General features: G+C 43.8%; 1 protein-coding gene and 1 long non-coding RNA gene across 9 annotated transcripts in view; both read left to right on the forward strand.

Moving 5' to 3' along the window:
* dpr12 (defective proboscis extension response 12) overlaps nt 1-24924 on the forward strand; it is a 105676-nt gene that overhangs the window by 72198 nt on the left and 8554 nt on the right. For 4 of the 8 annotated variants that reach the window (XM_070213142.1, XM_044392685.2, XM_044392690.2 and 1 more), the window contains 3 exons: nt 16563-17445; nt 23525-23649; nt 24300-24389. In XM_070213142.1, the coding sequence (XP_070069243.1) occupies nt 17328-17445; nt 23525-23649; nt 24300-24389 (333 nt within the window). In that variant the 5' untranslated portion in view covers nt 16563-17327. The remainder of the gene's footprint in view (nt 1-16562; nt 17446-23524; nt 23650-24299; nt 24390-24924) is intronic. The other 4 variants (XM_044392689.2, XM_044392691.2, XM_044392692.2 and 1 more) reach the window with 2 other exon arrangements.
* Nucleotides 11214-13289, forward strand: LOC138912409 (uncharacterized). Its single transcript, XR_011417947.1, has 4 exons — nt 11214-11309; nt 11380-11461; nt 12887-12993; nt 13054-13289. It is a non-coding gene; the product is annotated as an uncharacterized lncRNA (long non-coding RNA).

Genomic DNA, 24924 nt, shown 5'->3' on the forward strand with positions numbered 1-24924 from the left:
CGTCCCCTCTGCGCCACGTAACCGTCCGATTGTCGACCATAATTATAAATATCCAGATGATGCAAGTCCTCCGATATTGCTGGATAAGCCATTCCGACTTAGCGAGGGCGAGCAACTGAATTTGTCCGGGAAAATGCTTGCTGCCGGAACTCGAAAGGATGCAGGTGAGGGTTATCGAAATGCCTGTGTGCTGGCACTAGCTGCTCGACTATGCGGAGCACGGCAGCGAGAAGAACAAACAGGAGGCGGGGAAGAGAAGGGTACCAAGAACATGGCAAGCACAAGTTTAATGAACCCCACATGCAACGCCGAGTGCCCCCCTTGCGCAGCTGCCCCACCGCCCTTTTTGCCCATAAATGCTTGCATGTTTGCAGGAATTGCTTAGCTGGGATTTGCTTAATTTCCCGCTGCCCCACACCCGCATGTGTGCTGTTTCCTGCACAAGTCCCCTGCCCGCTGGTGGCTGCTATTCCCATTCCATTTCCGAGCTTATGGCCACCAGGGGAATTGCGACTCACGAGTCGTATACGCAATATTTCCGCCCCTCTGGTTATTGCTCGAAAATTTCGGTCGACTCGCACTGTTCTGTTCGGGACCCCCGCATGTAGAGCTGAGCCACTTGTCAGCCAATCAATAATATGTAAATATTTTGCACTTCTTTTGCTTGTTTCTCTGCTTTGCTTTCGCTTAGCTTTGAAGTTCTGCATAAACACTTTAGTAGAAAACTTAATGACATCTCCAGCGAAGGGGCAACAGCTGCCTGCAAGTGGGTGCGGCTCGGGTATGTGACAGTTGTGTTTGATGTGAGCCCCCATATGGCTTTGACGCTCGTTCGGCCACAAATGGCCTGCAAACTAGGCCTTTGTTTGCCGACCGACCTGAAGATTCCCGGGCCATTTGGCAGCACTAGGTCTGCCGGACGCAAAGGTGGCTGGCAGTGGCCCAGTCCCATGCGCACAGCCAATTAGCCTGCACTCTGGATTCTGGATGCCGCAGATCAGCTGGTAGCAAATGCAAATATCTGACATCTTCGGCGTAGCCCCTTCGCGCACTCGCAGGGAAGTGCTCATAAAATTCTCAATTTTATGTCGCTCAGGGAGCAGTTTGCCGCTGGCTTGCCAATTCCGAGTCCAAGTCCCCCCACCGGCCTGGATATTAGTTCAATAGTCATGACTGTCCAACTGATGCGCCAAATCCTCTGAGGTCAGCCCCAAAAGCTGGCCGAGCCCCACAAGCAGCGGAGGCCGGCGAGCCTGGACTGAGATTTTCGGACTGGGCGTGGCCGGTCGGTGGTCGATTTCTATTATTCGAGGCATACTAGTAGGGGCTCGAGACCCGACTTGGCCATTTGCTTTCAGTTTATATTGGTTGCCACCGATTTGGGCCCCATATTTTGTGCCCGCTCTACCCTCCGATCGGTTTTTTCAATACGTACACAAACAAGCAATTGTGTATAAAAATCCGTTGGGTGTTTTGCGGTTGTTGGCGAACTCGGCGAAATCGCCCCAGGAAAAATATTGACGCTGGAGCGGCTTTGGCGCCCCGAGCCGTACAAAACCCAAAACCAAACACGTTTGGGCCCCATGTTTTACTGCACTTTTTGTTGGGAGTTTTATGCGGCCATCTATGGACGGCTTCGGCTCGGCTTTGGCTGTCTATGCCTGGCAGCAGCCCTGCCACAATGGGTCTTATTTTTTGTTCGTTGCTTAGCTGTAAAAATCATTTTATGAGTTTGCATAAAATTTTGTGGTTTTCACGCCCATGTTTATTGTGCCCCGCTGCAGCATATGCTGCCATTGTCGAGGACGTTGTCGTCTATTGATTTTATTTTATTTCCAGCCACATCTCAGCTGGGCGAAACCATACGAACTGAACGGCATCCCATGTATTTGGTGACGTCGTCCCTCGGTCCAGTTGCGGTGCATTTCCTTTGGGATGCGCTGATCTAAAAATTAATTAAATTCAGCCTTTCCATCTAGTTGGCGACATTCAGGGGCCACACCATCGCCGCCGTCAGACTTTGACAGCCCGCATTTATTGATTTCGCCGCACGAGCAACTAAGTGGTTCGGGCCGATAGCACGGCTCATTAACTGATTTGACCCCGCGTTGAAGGCCATCAAATTTAATTTGCCAATAGGCAAGGCGAGGGGCGGGCTGGGTTTGGTCGACCGTAAAACTTCTGGGGGCACCTGCACGATTCTAGCCTATTTTCCCTTCACTCTAATGACGATTTTAATAAGCATGCATCAGGAAGCCCCAAAAGTTCTGTGTCGTGTGCTCAAAATAACCGTTTAGCCAGCAGGAAGTCGCCCCGAGTTACCTCAGGACTCGGCCAATTCGGTTCTGGCGGCAGCTATAAAACGCCACTTAAATCCCAGCCAGGAGAATCCACAGAGTCAAGGAAAACAATTAATATTGCGTATGCAACAAAAGCCTTTTGTTTTTAGTGCCACTCCAGAGCGAAAGGACCGTGGCCCACCCAAGCACCCAAACAGCCAAACACCCATCAAATTCAAATCCCCATGTATGCCCGGGGTTGGGTGCCGAGTAACTGCGGTGATGTGCTGGGTGGCCTGCAGGTAAAATAAATTATTATTTATTACGGTCATTAGAGCTTAATGGCGGCAATGATGTCCACCACGCAATGGCAATGGCCCAATGGCGAGGCCGGCTCCAGGGCAACGGACAACTGGCTGTGCCGCGGACTTCCGCCGCTTAATCGAAAGCGAGGAAGAAACATTTGCGGCCGGACAACCTTTGTGCCTGCCGGGTCCTGGCTCTTATCCGCGCCCTGGGTGGGACCCTTTTTAATGGCAACCGGTTCGCATTATGAAGCCTGCGTGCTGTCCTTGAATTCCGCATGGCCGGCGAGAACAAACCGCAGCCGAAATAAACAGACGACAGAATGAAAGAAAGAAATCCGGGCTGGAAAGCATTTATCGTAAATTCAAGACGTTATTATCTGCCCGGAGGTGTCGGCGGGTGGAAATATTTATGCACTGCCAAAGTTTCGGCCGGCCGTCATAAATGTCAGAGAGCCGGTTGCCACAAAGGCTCTGAAACCAGGCCGACCTTTGCCCGCCCACCCGCACACATCCCCAGAGAAAGGCATATTAATGGTGCCTGGGCTGACACATTGTAAATTCAAATGCATTTCTCACGCTCAGTCTAGTTCTGGCGGGGGGGCGGAGCCAAAAAACGTTGCCCGACGCTTTTACCGCAAAGTAAGAACAATCAATCAAAAAGCAAACGTGTGTATATGGCCACACTAACACACACTCAGTTATGCATGCGACAGGGCCCTGCGAGTGAAATTAATTTCATGCATTTATGAAATATGGCAAGGCGACAATTTGCATACAACAGGGACTAAGATTACTGAACGGAAAGTGTTGTGGGAAAGGGAAAACAAGTCTTCAAGTTCCACCCGTAGATAATGGGCCATGGGCCACCGAGCTAGATAACCCGTAATTCGTCTTAATATGAGTTCCGAATTGAAGACTGGCTAGATGTGAAATATATACCTGGCTGCCCTGTTGTGCAAGGACTGCAAAAAGCCAAAAGGTACTTAGAAAACAAAGTAAATCTTACTAAAACCAGTTTTATAGTTTTGAGCAGTTTTTGAGTTTTTGAGCATTCAACTTGGACAATCTAAAAAAAAAAACAATATTACCCACGTGAATCTTTGAATACTACTAGTATTTGTTTTACAATGAGTAATTTAAGGGACCACAGTCAGATGGTTTTAAGTGTAACAATTTCATTGGTCAAACCTAACTATTTCATCGGTAAATTTGACCAAAGAGTATTTTTTATTAAAAAATTCAAGAATGCTTAGTTCTCAAAAAAGAATGTAGAAAGGACTTAAGTCGTTTACCTATTTTTATGTAAACCTTTTTTAATAAACTAAGTTATACTTTAAATATGTGCAAAATGGGCTACCTGCCCACCAGGCGCCATTGCGAATTGGGGGCTGATAGTTGCAGCTCAATCTTTTTCCGAGAGCTGCCAGCAGAATACTCCACGATGCTCTTCTGACGGGGCACCTTTCCTTTGTCCGATCTGTGTGAATTTATGGTGCACGTGTGTGTGCCGAGTTTATAATTTCTGACACAAAATTACATGCACTTTTCCCCGTGTGCCGAGGCGTACATGTAATTGGTCTTGTAGTTGTGTGTGCGTTCGTTCGCTCGGTCGAGTTTTCTTTGCCGCTGCTACTTTGATAAATGCGCATAATTTCAGTAGTTTTTCCTGAAGTAGCAAAGGAAAACTTCTCCTTGCGGCGCTCCCCCAGGGTCTCGTGTGTGAGTGTGTGTGTAATGGTCTCGCTGCTGCGCTTTATTGTTCACAACGCAGCGTTAAACATTATGCCGGCTGGGCTGACTTGGGTGGTTTAGAGGGGCTGGGTTGAGTTGTCTTGGCGCGAATTATGAAGACGATTACACGACTTTATAGGTGGGTCTATACGTGTGGTGCATAGTTGCCGTTGCTGCTGTAGGCGGATGACGGTGGGCGTGTCTGTGGGGTGTCTGCACATATTTATGAGCAGCGTTGCGCTGCGACGTCGCCAGACGCTGACTTAATGAAATACCTGCCAAGATTTATGTGCCAGTTGACTAGCACAGGGGACACACACGTGAAAAGGCAAAAAAAGCGGAATTAAATTGTAAGGAAATAGTGCAGTCACGTTTTATTAGTTATCCTGCTGCAAGAGCTTCCTTGAAGCTCATTAAAAATGGTTGCCGCAAAATAGGGCGCCGAAGCCATCTTCAAGAATAAAAAAGGACTAATGACTTGCCGATTCCCCCCAAGGCACCGATGGCTTTGATACTATATCCAAAAACCTGCTCGCAAGTTTGTTGTGTGTCTTTAAGAGGAGTAGATATTTAGTTTGCATTTCGAGTCCCCTTTCGTTCACCTGCAGCCAGCAGACCGTTATCCTGCGTTTTCCTGCAAATAATTCAACTGAAAAATTCATAAAGCTGCAGCGCACTGGGTGTGCTATCTGCAGCGGCCGTGCTTTTTCGCCCTTTGTATTTCTGTTTTTCTTTAATTGTTTAGAAAATAAATCACCGAACGTGGAAATAAGTTGACAACACCACATGAAATAAAAACGAAAAGGCCAGCCACGAAAATAGAGCAGCGGAAGATGGGGAGGCGAGGATGGTCGGCGGTGGAGTGGGTGTTGCGAACGAGCGTCGGGCGGAAACGGAACTAACAAAGCACAAAACGAAACAAAAATGTCCACCAAAAAAGCGAAACTCAGCTAGGAAAGCAAGGGAAGCGAAAAGGGGAAGTGAAAAAGAAAAATAACCCACGAAGCGAACGGAAAAGCAAAATTGCCAAACTAAAACTTTGCTGCAGTCACGACACAAAAAAACAGCAAGTGCTGCACGACCAAGTAAGGGTCCTGTGGTGGGAGCCGGGGCAGGGGAGGGTCTGTGTCGGTGTCGGTGGCACAAATGTAGTGACACACACATCCAAACAATACCTACGCGATGGCTGGGGAAGTTTCGTCCTTTTGGTCTGTAACAACCGTGGCAAAGCACAAAACAATTTACGAAAATTTGTACAATTTCTAAACTTAAATAAACACCGAGAATAGTTTTATTTTTATTATTACTGCCACGATTTTTCTTCGCCGTGAATGGAGGCGGGCCCCACCCGTGCCCATACCCCACCCACACCCATCCATGAGGGTCTCGCGAAGGAAGCGAGACGTCTTAAATATTTGGTGGCATACTTACGAGCGTCTTATAGAATGCACCCGCTAAATGGGCTGCCGACAACTTAGTCTTTGCCGCGGCAGTTTTAATTAAAGCTAAATGAGCAGCGGCAGCCCAGGGCCGCCCAAAAAGGAGCGCGGAGGCGGAGGCTAGTCAAGCTCAACAAACTGTCCTCACAGTCACGCAATGGCACGGAATAATTCAAATGTTGCCAATGCACTTTTCAGCGGTAAATTAACAAGCGCAAAACTTAAAGTTATGGCGTTGCAGGAGGAAGCTCGGGCGGTTGGTACAGTGGGCGCATAGGGCTTAAATTGAAAAAGTTTTGCAGCTCGCAAGTTTCTTTCGCTTTTAAATGTTGAAAACTAGTTCTAGACAAGGATTTGCTGCACTCCCCGGCAAAGCAAACAAGTTTGCCATACACACTTGCACCCACGGCGATTGTGAGTTTTGGTTTACTTGCCAATCCCTCGTACGAAAGCGGCAATCAATGATAGGTCTGTGAGTCAGCCATTTTCATATTTAACAACAAATTTGATCTACAAAAATTAAGCGTCCTAAACTCTGCACCGATGAAAACGTTGTGAATACAGAGATTCATAAATTATATACTATGTTTATACGATGAGATTCACGATTTCTTAAAAGCGCGATCTAGAAATAACCCTTGTTTATACGACAGCCGAGAATTCATGCTTTTATTTACTCTCAGCTGATAGGGATGCCGGACCGGTAAAAGTAGGTGATAATTTCTAGAGAAATAGCCTATGAAGAGCTTTCAATTTCTAGCGACGTGGCAGCGCCGATCATTTTTTAAAGAGTTACCAGATCTGCTTATCACCAAATCACGCTTTTAGGCTGAAATCATACTCAACTTTCATGTGTTGCCGAATTCACGAAATGGCGTTTATACAGACACGAATCGGCCGAAAGCGTGAAATGATAGCGTGAATTCTGCATCGTATAAACAAAGTAATAGTTATAGTAATTATAGTTATAGTTTAGTTATTTTCTTAGTGTTAGTGCTTGCACTTAATTAGAATATACAAACCAAATCATTGATTTCAGCATCCAGATATTTATGTTACTTTTCTAATTTACACAACATTCCATATAAAACCTAAAATTAGTTTGGAGTACGGTTGCCAGGACTTTCTTATTAGCGCGTTTCTTGAAAACATTTGTGTAAACAATCTATGTAAAAGATCCTTCAAGAGAAACGTATGGAGATTTTCTTAATGGTCTCAAAACAATATCTAAGTTTTATCACGATTTTACATCATTTAAAAATAATTTTTAAAAAAAAGGTAAAAAAAATCTATTTGACTGATGCGAAGATATGGCGACGCTTTTTTTGTTAAATTAATTTATAACTTTAATTACGTGGGGTAAAAAATAAATAAAAAAAAAAATCAAATTTTTGACAAACTTTCAGATGAAAATATCACCCACAATGGTTCCAGTGCAAAATATAGTCTAAACTTAAAAACAAAATTTTCAATCGCGGATTTCTGCAAATCGGCCGTTTTAATTTTTATAAAAAAATAATATATACTATTATACATTATATAATGTACAATACATAACTCTTGTTGGTCCCTGAAAGTTTCGTCATGGAACCTCCATAATTTTCTGCATAATTTAATACAACAATAAAAAACAAAGCAGTCGTTCGTTATTATTCTTTAAATAATGTTAGGCGAACAGTTTTCGTTCTTCATGATTTCCGGAAGAACGACGGTTCCCATTTAGGTGAAACTAATAAGAACAAGAGAGAACGCTATAGTCGGGTTCGTGTCCCGACTATCTAATACCCGTCACTCAGCTAAAGGGAGTGCGAACGCTGTACTCGGGTTGGTGTCCCGACTAATAATCGTAACTCAGCTAAAGGGAGAGCGAGGGAGATAGATATAGAAATTTTGATTGCGAATAACTTTTTAATGAATGGTCCGATTTGAAAAATGTCTTCTACATTTCGGTAGGTATGAATATGCACAACAATATTGCATTTATACTTCTCGGACATCTTTAAAGGTGTGGGCGCCAGACACATTTTAAAATCGTTAGTGGGCGATTGTGGGCGTTAGAGAGGCGTGGCACTCGACTGAAATAATCTTGCGCTGCGTAGGAAGCTTAAGAATATGTGTGGAAAATCTCAACCTTCTAGCTTTTGTAGTTTCCGAGATCTCAGCGTTCATACAGACGGACAGACGGAGAGACGGACAGACGGACAAGGCTAGATCGACTCGGCTAGTGATCCTGATCAAGAATATATATAGTTTATTGGGTCGGAAACGCTTCCTTCTACCTGTTACATACTTTTGCACGAATCTAATATACCCTTTTACTCTACGAGTAACGGGTATAAAAATGCATATTGGTATAACAATGAAATCCCTACCAATTTCAACGTGGGACAATAACTTCTTGCTACTTTATTATCAAAATATATTTTAATGTATTCTAAACAAGCTAGCTTCGATTCTTGACAGTCTAGACTATTGAGGAGTGCCTTTAAATACACAGCTTTCTTGGCTGCGCTAGACATTTCCAGATATTCAGAGTCTGAATTTCAGACTCCGTGCTGGATAGTGCCACGGTCCTTTGCTTGCGTGCCTCCCAGTTCACAGCCGCACCTGATAGGATAAACGCCTGGCCTGAGTATGAGCGCCGATCGGTTAAGTTTGCGCCCCAGTTTGCGTCGACAACGCCGTACAAATCTTCTGGCCTTGAAAAAGTAGTCCCAGGTTCCTCGATCCGCGTAGATATCGAAGAATTCGCTTAGCTGCTTTCCAGTGACTAGAATTGTAGCTCGAGTTAAACTGACTTAAGAAGTGCACTGCAAGAATGTCTGGTCGAGTCATAACTGAAATAAACATTAAAGTGCCAATTAAACATTGGTATTAAACAAGGTATCCTTCCATTTCATTTTCGTTTGGTCGTTCCGGTCGTTTAAGTGAGCACTTTGCCTCGATTGGAGTTGCAGCAGGTTTGCAATCAACCATTCCGAATCTCTTCAAAACTATATCAATGTACTTTTGCTGTGACATTGAAACGGTACGCTTTTGCTAGTTTTGATCTAATTCAATACCCAAACAGTTTTTAACAGGGCCAATATCCTTCATTTCAAACGCCTTGCTTAATTGATCTTTCGCTTGAATAAGCCATTTTGGGTGATTTGTGGCTAGCAATAAATCGTCGACAAATGAACAAAATGTTGTGCCCTTCTCTCTTTGCGAAAAAACATGGATCCCGTTTCGTTGGCGCGCATCCGATTTCTTTAAGTTTTTCGGTGAGCTTGTAGTACCAGCGCAAACCTGATAGCCGTAATCCATAGAGCGCCTTTTTTATTAGCCATGTGGGATTTGTGGCTCTCTTTTCTCCTGCGGTCATCTCATTTGCCATAGCCACAATTTTGGGATCACCTGCAATCTGTGTGGATCCAATGGGTCTGCTTTTAGTCGCCGCGCAAACTCCATGACGTCATCGGGAACACTCATGTACACCTTTTTTTCTAGCTCGCCGTTGAGGTAAGCAGTGATGACGTCCATTTGATGAATTTGCATATCAAATTCTGCTGCTAGAGCTGCCAATAGCCTTATTGACGTAGATCGCACCACCGGGGAATTATATAGCTGCCATAGGGAAGGATAGAAAAAATAATATCAACATAATACGAAATTAAACATTTTGGCGATTTGTAAGTTAAAAGGAATGATCTGCAAGGGTATATAAGCCTCGGCTGGCCGAAGCTAGCTTCCTTTCTTGTTTTTGTTAGTAAGGAGTTTTCTTTGTTTTACAAATAAATATTTAAAGAGCATTGCAATCCAGATAGATTATTTTTTTCATGACTGTATGTACATTTTTATAAATCGTGCATTTAAGTCAATTCTTATTTTTAATCCGTCAATTATTAGAGACAGAAAGGCCGATGGAGATAACTGTAAATAAAAATAGGGCAAATTAAGGGCATTCAAGTGCAACGCAGCGGAAACGGAAACGTGCGCAAAACAATTACCCGTACACGAGAGATGCAAAATGCCCACATACATATACATTGATACGAGACATGGAATTTCTACATGTAACTACATTGTCCGCACTTTAAGGGGGAAATTTATATAATGTTCATTTTTATGCAAGCACTCAAGTGCAATCAAAATGCGTAACGCGTCATTTTCATTTGAATTTGTGGGCTAAGTGGGTGGGGCAGGTCTCTAGAAGCTGTACATTCGCCCACCAACAATTCAGCCACAAAATGGACATTGTTATGGCTTTCTGCCGCATTTATGGCATTCGTATTGCAATCCGACATAAATAGCTTGGACCAGGCCCATAACCGTTCCAATTCGACGCCATCGGAGCGGGCAGCGACAAATGCAATCCATTGGCCGAGGCCAGAGTTAGCCGTAATAATTATCTAATTTGCCCACTTGCCGCGGTAATCGCATTAATAACGAATGCCAGAAGCCAACTCCCTCCTAATGAGAAACTAAAATCCTGAAACAGTGTGTGCGCAGTGCGCAGTACGCGCTAGACCCCATCACGAGTAAGAAACAAGAGAGAACGCTAAATTTGGTGCCCCGACTATCAAATATCCATATCCATGAGCATAGCATTCATAACTTTAATTAATGAACCATTTTTGGGTGGGTACAAACATGTGGCGGCTACACGGGCCTTAGCTTCGCAAGCGATTGTGGCCGTTAGAGTGGGCGTGGATCATTTGCTTCATTTACGGACAGACAGGCAGACGGACAGACGGACATGGCTATATCGGCTCGGCTAGTGACCCTGATCAAGAATATATATACTTTATAGGGTCGGAAACGCTTACTTCTCCCTGTTACATACTTTTGCACGAATACAATGTACCCTTTTACTCTACGAGTAACGGGTATAAATAGTCAGTTGTGTGTGTTTTGTTGCTATTTGGTGCACTCATAGAAATTTTTACCTAAATACTAGAAAAGTCGCCCTAAAACCGAGGTCGCCCTAAAACTACGAAAAATTTTCTTATTATACGGGTGGCTAGCCCTAAAGTTACGAAAAATCGCCATGGAAAATATTTTTTAGGGTTGGTTTTTTCAAAAACGCAAATTTGTCCTGTTTTTTAGGGCGAATTTTTATGAGTCGACTCCAAAAGTAATTCCTTCTTTTTAGGGCGAAATCGCCCTAAAACGCAGAACAAAATAGCCAAAAATATGTTCTGAAATTGCCCTAAAAACAAGGAAGAGTCAAACGAAATTCTAAGACGCAATTAATGGATACATATGTAATATGTGTGTATGTGTGTGTGGTTGGCAGGTCAAAACAAGTGAATGTGTGTGTATATTAGGGCGGACCTTTTTCTATGAATTTTGATGCTGAGCGCATTTGACTTTAGAGAAGTCCACCCTTTTTCTTCTTCTTTGCTACTTTTCGTCCGTTGCAGTGGCAAGGGTGGGGGTAGAAAGAGTTGCATTGTCTAGACTTTGTCATAATTTTTCGGGCGCTTAGCGGCGAAAGACGTGTTTGTGAAAAAGTGAAAAATGTAAACGCTATTAAAGGACTTGGGAGGCGATTCTTTCTCAGTTTTCTGGTGAGTACATACATATATAATTGTGCAATTTGGATATTAATCACTAATTGAATTTACATATCTGTAACAGAGGAAAATGCAGCTGAAACTTAAAAAGATTTGACTGGAAGCAGCGGTCCAGATGTAGAGGTTTGGAAGTGTGGCAGAACAAAGTAAGAACATTAACAAGAGTATACATATACAGTGGCGGACAAAAGTCTACGGACGACCCCCTTTTTGGGAGTTCACCCACTCCTATTGCTTTTACGGGAAAAGTAATGATGCAGTTTTGTTCTTAATGTTATTAATATACAAAAACCAAAATTTTATTCTTATTCATAAAAAACTTTAAAAGTTACAGACGAAAATCTTAAAAATGGCATTGACAAAAGTCTACGGACGATTTTTTACATAGAACTTTCAAAATTTTCGCTCCAAAATTACCCAAACCTGCTCTATAATTTGCATGCCCAGGCCTTATGGTGGTGAAAACAATTGCCGAAAAGCATAAAACAGCAGCTATTTCTTAAGGATATGCGCCGTATGCTTAGGATCATTATCCTGTTGGTAGATCGAGATGGTTCCGAGGCATTATTTGTCCATAGATGCCTTCAAATTATGTTCAAATATGGTCTTATACTCAGAACGAACCATAATACCCTCGACGATGACCAAGTTTCCTCATCCCGAGGCTTCAACTGTTCCCCACGCCATGTCACTCCCACCGAAGTGCTTTACGGTCCAAATTAGTACTGTGGTGGGAGTATGGTAGGGAAGCCTTGGTGTGGGGATCAGTTGAAGCCTCGGGATGAGGAAATTTGGTCATCGTCGAGGGTATTATGGTTCGTTCTGAGTATAAGACCATATTTGAACATAATTTGAAGGCATCTATGGACAAATAATGCCTCGGAACCATCTCGATCTACCAACAGGATAATGATCCTAAGCATACGGCGCATATCCTTAAGAAATAGCTGCTGTTTTATGCTTTTCGGCAATTGTTTTCACCACCATAAGGCCTGGGCATGCAAATTATAGAGCAGGTTTGGGTAATTTTGGAGCGAAAATTTTGAAAGTTCTATGTAAAAAATCGTCCGTAGACTTTTGTCAATGCCATTTTTTAGATTTTCGTCTGTAACTTTTAAAGTTTTTTATGAATAAGAATAAAATTTTGGTTTTTGTATATTAATAACATTAAGAACAAAACTGCATCATTACTTTTCCCGTAAAAGCAATAGGAGTGGAAGAACTCCCAAAAAGGGGGTCGTCCGTAGACTTTTGTCCGCCACTGTATGTATGTGTATATGTAAATAATGCTTAAGGTAAAAAGATGATGCAACAGAATACACACATTTTTTACAGATGTATATATTTACCAGAAATCTGTATTTATGCACCGGACAAACCGCATTCACAAGTGCATATGCCAAAATAACCCCCAAATTTCTATTGCGTCATTTCGTCAGTAACCGAAATTTGCTTTTGTTGCTTCTTTTTTCCAGAAGTAGCAGCAAACGCAATCGCAGGCTAAATGAAAATTCTGACTGTTAGTAGTGCATTTTTATATTAATTTCTAACAATTTTATTTCTTGTTTTAGATTGAGAACGTCTTTGAGATCCAGCTTCCGCAAACCACTTTTCGCACTTTTTAAAAGCGAAAGTAAGGGAATAAAACTGCTCAAATCTTTGGAAAGCCACGCTGAAGGTATGTGCTTTTTCTCTTTTTCTTTTCTCATTCAATAAATAGACTGTTTTTATTTAATAGAGATACAATCAACTTTAATTTGGCTTGCGATCCATTCAGTGTTGGTGCGACAGCAATGACAAAAAAGGACGGCGGGAGCAAGAACGTGAAGCACACCATTGCGGACCCGCGAAGCCGTTTCTTGGTTTGGAAGGCTACTGTTGGGGAACTGCAAACACATCTAAAGGCATTGACGGAAAATTGCTAATCCGGAAAGCCGAAACTGCAACCATTCAGCTGCAACGTGGGAACAAGCCCTTTTTGACCTTGGTGAATTTCCAGTTTACCTATCAGAGGTTTATTTATAGAATGCCAACCTTATTGAAAAGTATTGATGTGTGCTTCAAAATATTTTTTGTTTTAAACCACGACATTTATCCAAAAAATGTTTTATGAAATTCATTTAGAGTCTGATAAGAAAGGTAAAGCTTTATCCGAACTCTTGAAGGATTATAAAACCTTAAAACTGTAACTATTTTAAAGAAACAATCTGTTCATTCCAAAAAAAAGTATTATTTCTATGCATTCAATTAGAAGTAAAATTTGATAATCAGTACTTATTGTAATAAACCTTAAAAGACCTAAAATTCCCTCCTGCGGAAGCACAAAACCTAAGGACCAAAAAATACATTAAGCCAAAACATTATTTTTAAGATCGATGTAATTCTTTTAGCAATAAGAATAAGTAGAAAAGTATGTAAATGTATATAAGTAGAAATTGTGTAAATGACAACAAACAAAAATATAAAAAAAACAAAAAAAATATAATGAAATCGTATTTTTATTTATGAAAAAAAGCCGGGAAATTTTGGGGAGCACTTTGCTTTTTTTAGGGCAATTCGCCTATAAATCCAGAAAAACGCCCTAAATTTATAAAAATCTGCCTTTAGTTTCAGAATATTTTTTCATATTTCTAGGGCAATTTGCCCTAAAATCCAGAAAAACACCCTAGATTTATGAAAATCTGCCTTTAGTTTAAAGGTATTTTTTCCGATTTCCAGGGCAATTCGCCTATAAGTCCAGAAAAATCGCCCTGGATTTAAAGGAAACTGCCTTTAGTGTAAGGGTCTCATTTCCTATTTTTAGGGCAATTAGCTTTGAAAATAGAAAAATCGCCCTAGATCTACGAAAAATCGCCCTAAATGTGTGACAAATTCACCCGTATTTTTAGGGCAATTTGCCCTAATTTTGTTGCCTAGTCGCCATTGACCCCCGTTTTAGGGCGATTTTCCTTGTTTTTAGGGCGATTTTACCGGAAAATTTCTATGAGTGTGGGTAAAATTTACAGTATGTTGGTTTCGAACAGTTATACAATTATATTGGTTAATTTTACCAATCGATTGTTTGCTTGTAAGTAATAATGTACTGCGATTTGATCTAACTGAGCCCCAAAGCCTTGCAGGCAGCTGGGGCACTTGGCGATTCATATCAATCATACGCCGTGGTGCCAGCTTTTAGTTTCCTATGCCGTCAGTTATTGTCCAAATCCCCGAATAATCATTTGAATTATTTATTGCCATTCGCAATTACTGTCAACAATAATACACAGTCCTTTAAAACACTTAATTATGCATGCTCCTCGGGCTCTCAGCTTGGAGCTGGCGTGTGTGCGAGCTGAGCAAGTCGGCATTCCGCTGCACTTCCGCCGGCCTGGACAGCCGACAGCAATAACAATATGGCCGGGCTCAACGCACCATCGCAGTGCATTATGCAACACGGTCGAGCTGAGCTCCCGAGCTTGAGCCCTAGTCAGATGACGGGCTAAACAAAAGCTACAAAATGAAGTATGAGGTCAGCAGCCAAGCAGCCATGCAGCCAGGAATGGCAAAACAAAACAAAACAAAACGAAACGAAACATGACAAAACACAAAGGGAAAGCACATGATTGTCGCTTGAAACTCGAGCCACAGCAACTAACCTCATGACATCAGCTTTTTCGGTTTGCAACTTATTACAATTTCCATATAACCTCCAAAGAACCAGAAGAAAGAAAGCACCATAAGCAGGATGGCTTCTCGAGAGTGTGAGTGTGTAGTGCACACAAATGCGCATATGCAGTGTGCGAGTGGAATGAAAGGAAAGGACGGAGGAGAGGCAGAGCCAGAAGCAGAAACGAAAACAAAAAGAAAATAAAGTGGTGGGGAGGGGTGGGTCAGAAGGAGGCGAAGGCAAATGCCATGTCCTTCAGCGCTTGCCCTCGCAATGGCAAAGGCAAAGGCAATAGCAACAGCAAAGGCAAAGGAAAGGCAAAACAGCTGGGGGGTCTTTAAGTTTTATGGCACCATTGTGTCAAGATAATAATACGTACGTCGCTGTGTGTGTACGTGACTGCATTTAAGTGCATAGTTGTGTAGAACGGCACTCACACTCACACACACTCGCACTTTGAGCGCACAGATACATAAACAAGCATTCCTCTGGCATGACATTTACTCTCCGAATTACTCTAAACTGCTGCATTTGCTGCGATGCGATATGCGAACGAAAGAAGCAAAGTGGCAGCAAATAACAACTAGCTGCCGCCCAAGTCCGCCCACACGGTATTATCAATTTAAATGAATTGTACACGAGTGTGCCATAAATTCGGGCTGCATGACATTTGCTAATGTTTGTCCATGAGAATGAGAGCAGCGGCGTTAATTAAATACCATGGCGTACTTGCGGGCTGCAAAGCAAATCAGAATTTCGGAATCGCCGAGCTCAGAAAGCCACATAGTTCTGTAATTAAAATGACTGAACGCTTTGGCAATTCTGCGGCCGAATTTCAATTTTAATTTATGTGCACTGCGCTTGGCGAAATTCGGATTCATTAGCGCTATTTGCGCAGCGAGTTGAATAAACGCTGTCCGCGAAACCGCAGAACTGAAGAGCTGCCTCTGGGTCAGCTATATAGGCAGAACCATAAATATAAAAACTTGTAAAATGTAAAGCAATAATAAAAAAGACAGACTTAGAACAAAGATCCGTCCGCGCTGCAGATAAAAATTATGACAAGCTACAAAACTTTGCTCAAGTTTTCAGAGCCCTTCGCTTTTTATGCGTCTGGGTATAAAATTTAAATAAACTCAGCCACGCGTGCGAGCAAATAAATACAAATTTATGGAAAATCGTGGACTCAGTCCTGCTGCCTGGTGTCCAGTCCTGTCCGCCCAATTGTTGGCCCATTCCAGCGGTGACTGGACGGCCATTTTGCATAATCTCGGCCCCACTGGCCCTCTGCATCCCCTGCCTTCCTCTTCTCAGCCCCCCTCAAATGACTCCCTGCTATCGCTGACCTATAAATAATGTGCCAAATTTGCTCGAACAATAAATAAATTTCATTTTATATGCAAATGAATAGAAATCCCCACAGTTCGTGAGGTCGGGCCGAGCAATCGGAAGCAAGTCGAGAATGTATCTCATCATGGGTATTGCAATTGTAATTAGGCGAGGCAATTATACTTCCGTGCTCATACTTATTTCTAAGCATTTGTTATTTACCCGGACATCTCATATTCATGCCTTCCTCCACTCTACCCTCTGTCTTTCAGCTCACATCGCCGGAAGCAGGAAGAAGGGACCCTCCGAGGACATTACTTTGAAAACGATTCATCATCGGCACCTCGCTTCTGACATTGTTCTTCGCAGAGGACGGCGCGGAGCAGAACAGCCACTACAGCAAATTGAATGTAATTTCATAAAAAGGCGAGTGTTAATTTTTTGCCAGCCACACAATACAAGATAGATACAGTCAGTGCTACACGAACCCCGACGTGGCTTAATGTGCTAACATGCAGTGACATGAAAAATGATGAAGAGCATGCAACTTTTTCCCGCACCCAGGCGCTAGAGAAGAAAAAGTGAAAGAAACAAGCGCGCGACGAGCTGAAAATTTGTGACGCGCGCGAGGAGCAGGGAGGAGCATTGTGGCTCGCAGGACAACGACGCATTGACAGGCGGAGAAAAACAGGCAAAAAGGCAGAGCTGCACATCGGACCACCATCATTTATCAGCGCCGCATCGCATCGCACTTACACAGCAATAGCAGCAGCAGCAGCAACACCAAACAGACGAGGCATATGTGCGCCGGAGATGCTGGCATTGTGTGGTTGCCGCAGCTGAAAGGATTCTGCGCGTTCATTCAAAAACCCATTAACCCTAATAAGCAGCCACAAAAGCCAGCCAGACAATACGCCACGCCCGCCCATCGATGAGGCAGTCCCCCCGGCGGCCCAGGACATAGGCTGTGGACAGTAGGCCCTAGCCGCAGGAGAGGCTGCAAGAGGAAAGTAACGGGCCCGGCGAAGCGAGAAAGAATGCCAATGGTCCTTCCACGGCTGCTGCTGCGTCTGCGGCGGCCCTTGCACCTGATGGAAGTCCGCATCCTCCTACTCTGCCTGCCGACGCTGCTCCTGGCCACGACGCTCGAGCCAGGTGCGTTCAGTATGACCCTCACCCTCCCCTCCCCACATTTGCTTTCTATCTTCTGGCCCTAAAATTTAATTAGGCCTGTTTCTTCGAGAGCGAGAGCTTCGCAGGGACTTAGCAAAGTGCTAAGTAAATTAAAACGAAATTTATGCGAACCGCTCAGCCAGTCCGGCCCACTGACACTCCCGATAGCCAGCCTAGGTATGCGGCAGTTTATTTTAATATTTACACGAAGCTAACAAATCATTGCAGGCCGAGTGCTCGGTTTCAGTCCTTGGGCCCACAATTAAAGCCCCTTAACGCGGCCCGAAAGCCTTCGCCAAACTTTGCCAATTTACGGATTTATTGTGCTAGGAATTTTATTATCGTCTCCGCCGCGTTTAATTCCGCGGGAGGTGCTCTAAGCATGCACCTGCGGTTCTAAACTTTGGCTCGGAATATTTTCAGCAATTGCAGAGGCGCGGTGGCTTAATATTATAGGTGGGATATTTGAATGTTTGCAATTCATTTCGCAAATGGAATGCAACCGAGCTGCGCGAAGTAAGTAGAGCTTGCACGGAAGTGGATCAGGGAAGTATGAATGGGGAGGCTTCAAGCAATTATCACAATGGATCCAAGTAATTTAAAGCTTTCGGCAATTGCTGTGCAAACAATCGTTAATGTTTCATCCGCTGCGCATAGAGTTTTGACCTTCCGCTAATTTACTTCAAATAAGAGGTGTTCCCCGGCTGCGAGCCACACCCAAAGAACTTCGCCCCCCTCCCCGGCGGTGGCCTACGTCACGTATACGCATCGTTAGAGCGCCTAAGTTATGGCCAACACGTAACATTCACAAATAATAAGGATAATGAAAAATACACAGGGGAGAGATTAGCGCCAAGGGCGACCCACCTTGTTGATGGGCCGGCGTAGTTGCCGCCCTTGCGGCTTTGGTTTTGACCTGGAGCGCCACGCAAAGTCAAAGTGGCCGCCGTCCTCTTGCTGCTCTCGTGGCCCGAGCCTTCCTTTGTGTTTAGACTTGCTTTTTCACCGCTCCCGCAGGCCAAACGCGTTACGCATAAATTATTCGGTAAGCTATCTACGACGACACCTTATCAAGTCGCGCGGTCCGCTCATTACGCAGCCTCCCGAGAAAAGCGGGCGGGACACTTGGCACGCCAAAATAAAAAACAACTCGTGTGACAGTGCAAAAATTGAAAATTTATGGCGACGACTTGTGGCTTGAAAATCGTTGTCGGGGAAAACTTTTTAAATTGACTTTTAAAGTGCACATCGCACCGGGCCAGAGAGTGTGGTGTGTTACTGCGCGGCGTGTGAAAATATGCGTGGTATTTGCGGAAGAGTGGAAGTGGAAACCTCGGTGGAGGTGAAACTCAGAAGTTGGAGTGACGAAGCTCTTTACTCCCGGCTTAATTTCATGCCCTGATTTTTGCAATTCGGATGTTTGCGAGTGAGTCAGGCTCTGCGGAGGAAGACCCAAAGTATCATCTGTTGATAACACGATCCTATTCAGACCGAAAAAGGCTTGCACAGACACATTTTTCCGGCTTCTTTGGCAGCAGAGAACTTGGCCGAAACATTATTTTGGAAGTGAATGACAAGCTTTCGGGGCAAAGTCAGCTTAGCAACATGTCGGTCTGTCCGTGTGACGGCGCCACTCTGGGCTCAAGGTCGCTCTTCCACACGCGCATTATCAGGCACAAACGGCAGCCTTCCACCTTTCACCTTTCCCTCCCCGAAACTCGCTCCCAGGCTGAAGCGCAAATGAGTTTGAAGCTGGGTCGATACGGCGTCGCAGTCAGCTTTTTCGCAAATTTGCTTAGCGGTTTTAAAATTAAGCTCGGGGGCCGTGTGAGTGGCAGGAAGGTAAAGCCGGGGCGAGATCTTTCACCCGCTGGCTGGGACCGGGTTATGGGTTACGGGTTACGGGCTACGGGCTACGGCAGTCAGACCACGGGGAACCAGGCAGCTTAAAAACAGCTAAGCACTCCAGCACTTGGCGGGCAAAGAGCGTCGACTTAAGCAGATTTAGGGATTAACACTCGCACACTAGCACGCCCAGTGCAAACATATTGGTGGGGTATTAAAATATTACGTATACGACGCGCAGCACGGGGAGGCGCAGACAAAGACAGGGCGCTGACTGCTGACAGCGACTGAGACTGAAACAGATAAATAATAATTTGAAACATGGCAAGTGCGCACGGCTACAGCTCCAACAAAAACATCGCCGACAACAAGGACAATAACCAATGTGTCGTGACTGTGGGCCATACAACTTAAGCGGTCGGAGGGCGTGGGGCGAGAGATTGACAAGAAATATTTATTATTAATAATAAACATGCGAGAATGCCAGCCGCACTTGCTGACTTCATTATTTATCGCTTTTAAGCAGTTTGGTGTGGGGAGGTTTGGGGAAATGGAATGAAAAATGCGACGAACGAAACGAAACTTATGTATTGCCAGTTTTTGCTACTTTTGTTGCGGCATCCGGTTAGCCCAGAAATGGATTTCGAACTGAAAGCCTCAGCGAAAGCGAACGCGAGGACGGGGACGGGGACGAGGACGGGGGACGAGGGACGCAGTGGGCGTGGAGGACCATTGCCGGGGACCTTTTTCTATCGCTTCTTGCGAAAGTTTTATTACAGTTGCCTACTTTCAGGCATAATATAATTCACACGCCTAAGCCGCAGGCAGCTGACATGCGCACGTACCGCCTCGCCGAGAGTCGAACAGGATGCGTTGGAGCCATTTTATTAGCAGTGCGTGTTTTTTCACTATTATCGCGTTCGGCCCTCACCCCGCGTCCCCACCCACTTGACCTTAGTCCCGAAAATTTCCTGCCAAGCAGTTCGTTGGCTTTGTGTCTCGGCCTGAACATTTAAATTCCTCTTAACATGCCCAATATATTTCCACTTGCCTTGTGTTTGTGTGGTGTCTATGCCTGTCATGCATACAAATGCAGAGATAAAAAATGTGTATGTGTACAAACAATTTATGCTTTCTCCTTATACCCCCAAAACAGTCCTGACCCGTCATAAAGCCGTCTTGAGACGACTTGAGTAAAGTGGACTCGCCTTTGTCTGCCCTTGATTTTTATACGCCTCAATAATAGAAAAAGGCGCAAACACAAAACATCGTACTATTTGATCTTATAGGGTCTGTGACTATTGAAATCGTAAATTCATATTTGAATGCAGGGTCATATTCGGAAATATATTGCAACAAACATATCACGGTAGTGACGTGACCGTCGGTCCGTCTGCCTGTCTTTCCGTATGAACGTTGAGATCTCGGAAACTACAAATGCTAAAAGGTTGGGAATAATCACACATATTCCTACGCAGCGCTGGTTTTTTTCATCCAAGCGCCACGCCCACTCGCACGCCCACAGTCGCTTTGAAGGACTTTTAAAAAAGCCTGGCGTCTACATCTTTACAGATTTTGTATAAGCTTTAATGCGATAGTCCAGTACTTGGACCATCAGATACCCGTTGCTCAGCTACCATCAAAGCGACTGCGCGCCATCTAGCGACAGTTTTATTATTTTCTCATAACTTTTTAATGGATGGCCCGATTCACTTCGATTGGTATTAATAAAAAATCGCCTTTGCACTTTACAAATAGTGTGGGCTACAGACACTTTTTACGGCTGCTAGGGACGCTTGTGGGTGTTATTAAGGGCGTTATAGTGGCACCGTGACGAAACCAACTGATAATTATTACGGTTTCTGCATAATTGACCTATGACCGATGACGGATTGAATAAGTTCAGTATCTGGCAAAGAAGGCAAATTTAAAATCAATGCCGCGATTCCTTGACGGCACTGCGGACTTTGACCACATAAATAACATGGCGGCGTACAAGGGACAATCCGAACACATACACGGACGCACACGAACCACACACGCAAGAGCAGTACCCTCACAGATAACATACATCTGCGGCATTGCATACGCATGCCTAAAGTATGAACTATAAAAATTTACGAGGCAATAAAGCTGTGAGCTCGCTTCGCTGTGTTTTATAGCCGACAGTCGGAGGTGGGCAATGTGGCAACGCGCTTTCTTGCAGCTAACGACACTGCGCATTTTGTGTTCGATCTCTTCTTCGATTTTCGCACAACAAATTGCAAAGCCCCCAAGGCTAAGGGTCCTGGTTAAAGTTTTTGCATTACACATGCCCAATTGATTGAACAAAGCTCCTTCTGGGGGGCTCTCGCTTACAGCCAAGCACACCCAACATTTAAGCACTCAGCGAGTTAATAATATACGATCCACCTCTTAGCTGGCGCAAAAACGTGGCGCACTCTGGCGTAAATTTAATTTTGCATGCCAAACGGTCAGCTGCTCTACTCGACCACGTTGCCCGGGCAATCAAAGTTTCCTAATTAGAGCAAAAACCGTCGGGCGACTACAGCTGAACTGACTCAATTTCAAATTTAAAAGAGAAGCCTTAGCGAATTCTTAATAATACCGGAGCCGGCATATTAATTGCCACTTCGCTCGTCTTACGCAATAATGGCATACAGATTTTAGTTGCAGAAGCTTTCAGCAAATATTATTTGCCAAGTTTGCCAGTAAGAGCTTCTCGAAAATAAATCTTACCTGCTGAGAGGACCAACTTTTCCGTTTATACTCGTTTTATTTCCCCTTTTAGTGTTTATATAAACTGTGGCGAAGCTTGATATACACATAGAACAGTAGGGTATTACAAATTAAAATGTTTATTTCGGGTATAGTTGAGTAAACTACACCAATTTACAAAAAAACAAGAGAGAACGCTTTAGTCGGGTGCGCCGACTATCAGATACCCGTTACTCAGCTAAAGGAAGTGCGAGTGAGATGGAGATCACGCACAACTTCTTAACAAATAGTCCGACTTAAAAAATTTGGTCTACCTTTCGATAGGTATTAATAAACACTATAAAACTGTATTTTTACTTTTCCGAAATATTTAAATTTTGTAAAATAGTTATAAGCGATAGCGGGCGTTAGAGGGGGCGTGGTCCTCGCCTGAAATAAACTTGCGCTGCGTAGGAACTCCAATGATCTGCATGCAAAAGGCCAATCTTCTAGCTTTTATAGTTTCCAAGATCTCAGCGTTCATACGGACGGACAGACGGACGGACAGACGGACATGGCTAATTCGACTCGGCTAGTGATGCTGATCAAGAATGTATATACTTTATAGGAATACAATATACCCGAATACAATATACCCTTTTACTCTACGAGTAACGGGTATAAAAATCGATGAAATATATCATGAAGGAATACTTTATTTTCCGGTAAGGTACGTCTTTCTGATTAAATAGATTAAATACTATTTAACACAGTAATGACGCGAACAAAAATTACCTCTACAAACACTGACAATGAAAGGCTTTGTAAACATAATTTCTAAATTACTCCTGAGCAGACATCACTAGAATGTGCATTTTAAATCTGAAATCTACTAGATATAATTTTAAGAGTCGAAAAGGTTTCCTTACTATCCCTATCTTCTATACTTAGTGTTCAAAAACTTGATTGAAAAGTGAAAGGAATTTTAGTAGTAAGAAGTGTTAAAAAGTATGCAACAAAATATTTTTTGTAAAAACTACTACAACTTCGGCTTAAATGCATAAAGTCAAACTAAATATGTACATAAATGGCATATCGTTCTGGTGGTTATGATACATAATCAAATTGATTAAATTAGGAAGCAAGTATTATAATGTTATGTAACAATATACCGTGTAGCGACAATAATCCCAAATAGCTGGCTGAGCCTCAATATCAATCAAACGCTTTATTATACCATTTCCTAGGTTAGGATTTGAAGGGGCTCTTTTTAGCGAAGTTTGCGGGAATGTGGGTAATTTGACCTGAGTGGGGATTAGATTGCTCAAGTCCCGAGGCCAATCACTTTCATTTGCCAGCTGCACCACCCCAGACACTTTTTGCTGATTACATTCGAATTGCATCAATCGAATTTGGGGGTCAGAAGATGGGAAAGCAACCAAACTTTAACACAATTTGTGACTTCACTATGCAATTGACTTTGTCTTACGCTCGTGGTTGCTCTTTTCTTTGATTTCAGATCAAAAGTCAATACTCACAGATAACGACTGGAAGAAGCTATGGATGCGCGGCGGTATAAATGCCGATTCAAAATTGGATAATAGTCTTGACTCGAGCGACAGTCCAATGTTCGAGGACAGTGAGGTAAGTCCCATTGACAGATTGCCCTCTTCGTCCGGCAGTCCGAATGCAATGAACTGTTATTCGAATTCAAATTCAAATTGAATCGACTGCAAACGCAGCTGCTACGTGCTCCAAGTCCGCAGCCTTAGCAAGGACAATAGCCGGTTTCGCCAGCCAAAGAGTTCGCCCATACCATCAATATGTTAATGCCACTGCCAAAAAGAAAATGCAGCAGGGCCGAAGCCGAACAAATCGAGCCAGCGCTCACCGGTATAACACTAATTACCAGCAGGGCGAGGACGAGCCCGATTCAGATCTGGGACTAATTAATCTTTAGTGCTTATTTATAATTCATTCGCGCTGGCTTCGAATCTAATTATCCAAATAGCAAGCACGCCACAATCGCCAGACAACCGAACCCACGCCAGACCTCTTCGCGCCGTCCCAGTCCTGACCGGATAGCTCTGACTCTGATGTATTATACGGTCTGGATCCTGGATCCTGGGTTGGCGCTGTTTTGCTGACTAATTGTGCGACTTTGGCGCGTTTCGCTTTTGAAACCCACCTCCTTCTGCGTCGTAAAAAATGAACTTTTAACTTTTTGTCTTGTTTTTTTTCTCTCCCCCTCTGCTCCTATCTGCTTCTTTTCTCCGATTCTTCCTTTCCAAAAGCTGATGGCGCACAACACAACCGTCCAGCTGGGTGGCACCGCCTTTCTGGTCTGCAAGGTCTCCGGCGTGGACAGAGTGGGTGTAAATTGGGTTTGTTTTTGTCTCTCTAATTGTACCTCGTCGAACCACGATGTCGTCGACGGCGACGACATTCCTCTGTTCTGTTCTGTTCAATGTGCACGCCCTGCTCCTCAACTTGCCCAAAACACAATGCCCCGTCCTGTCCGGTACTATTCCGCACAGCACACCCTACGTATGACATCCCACAGCCCACATCCCACATCCCAATCCCAATCCCGAAACCCCAAATCCCCGTTCTCCTCACAAGCATGCCTAGCATAGGAAAGCGCTTTGTTTAGTGGCTGCAAAATTGAATTCCAGTCGAGCCCAGAGCACAGAGTCGGGCGGGATCTGCTGCGAGCACAGCTGCTGCTGCAATCCTATATGCATATCGTATTTGCGTTTTTTGCTCTATTTTCCCATTTGCGTTTTCGTTTTCATTTTCATTTCGTTTCCCTGTCTAATTATATGGCATTTTCATTTGCCTTTTTGTTTCCCAGAATGCGGCACGCAAAAGTCTAATTTGTTAAGCAGTCAAGCACGAACAACAGCCGAGCAAGAGCTT

This window comes from Drosophila takahashii, chromosome 2R, assembly GCF_030179915.1.
Source record: "Drosophila takahashii strain IR98-3 E-12201 chromosome 2R, DtakHiC1v2, whole genome shotgun sequence".
Taxonomy (NCBI): Eukaryota; Metazoa; Arthropoda; class Insecta; order Diptera; family Drosophilidae; genus Drosophila; species Drosophila takahashii.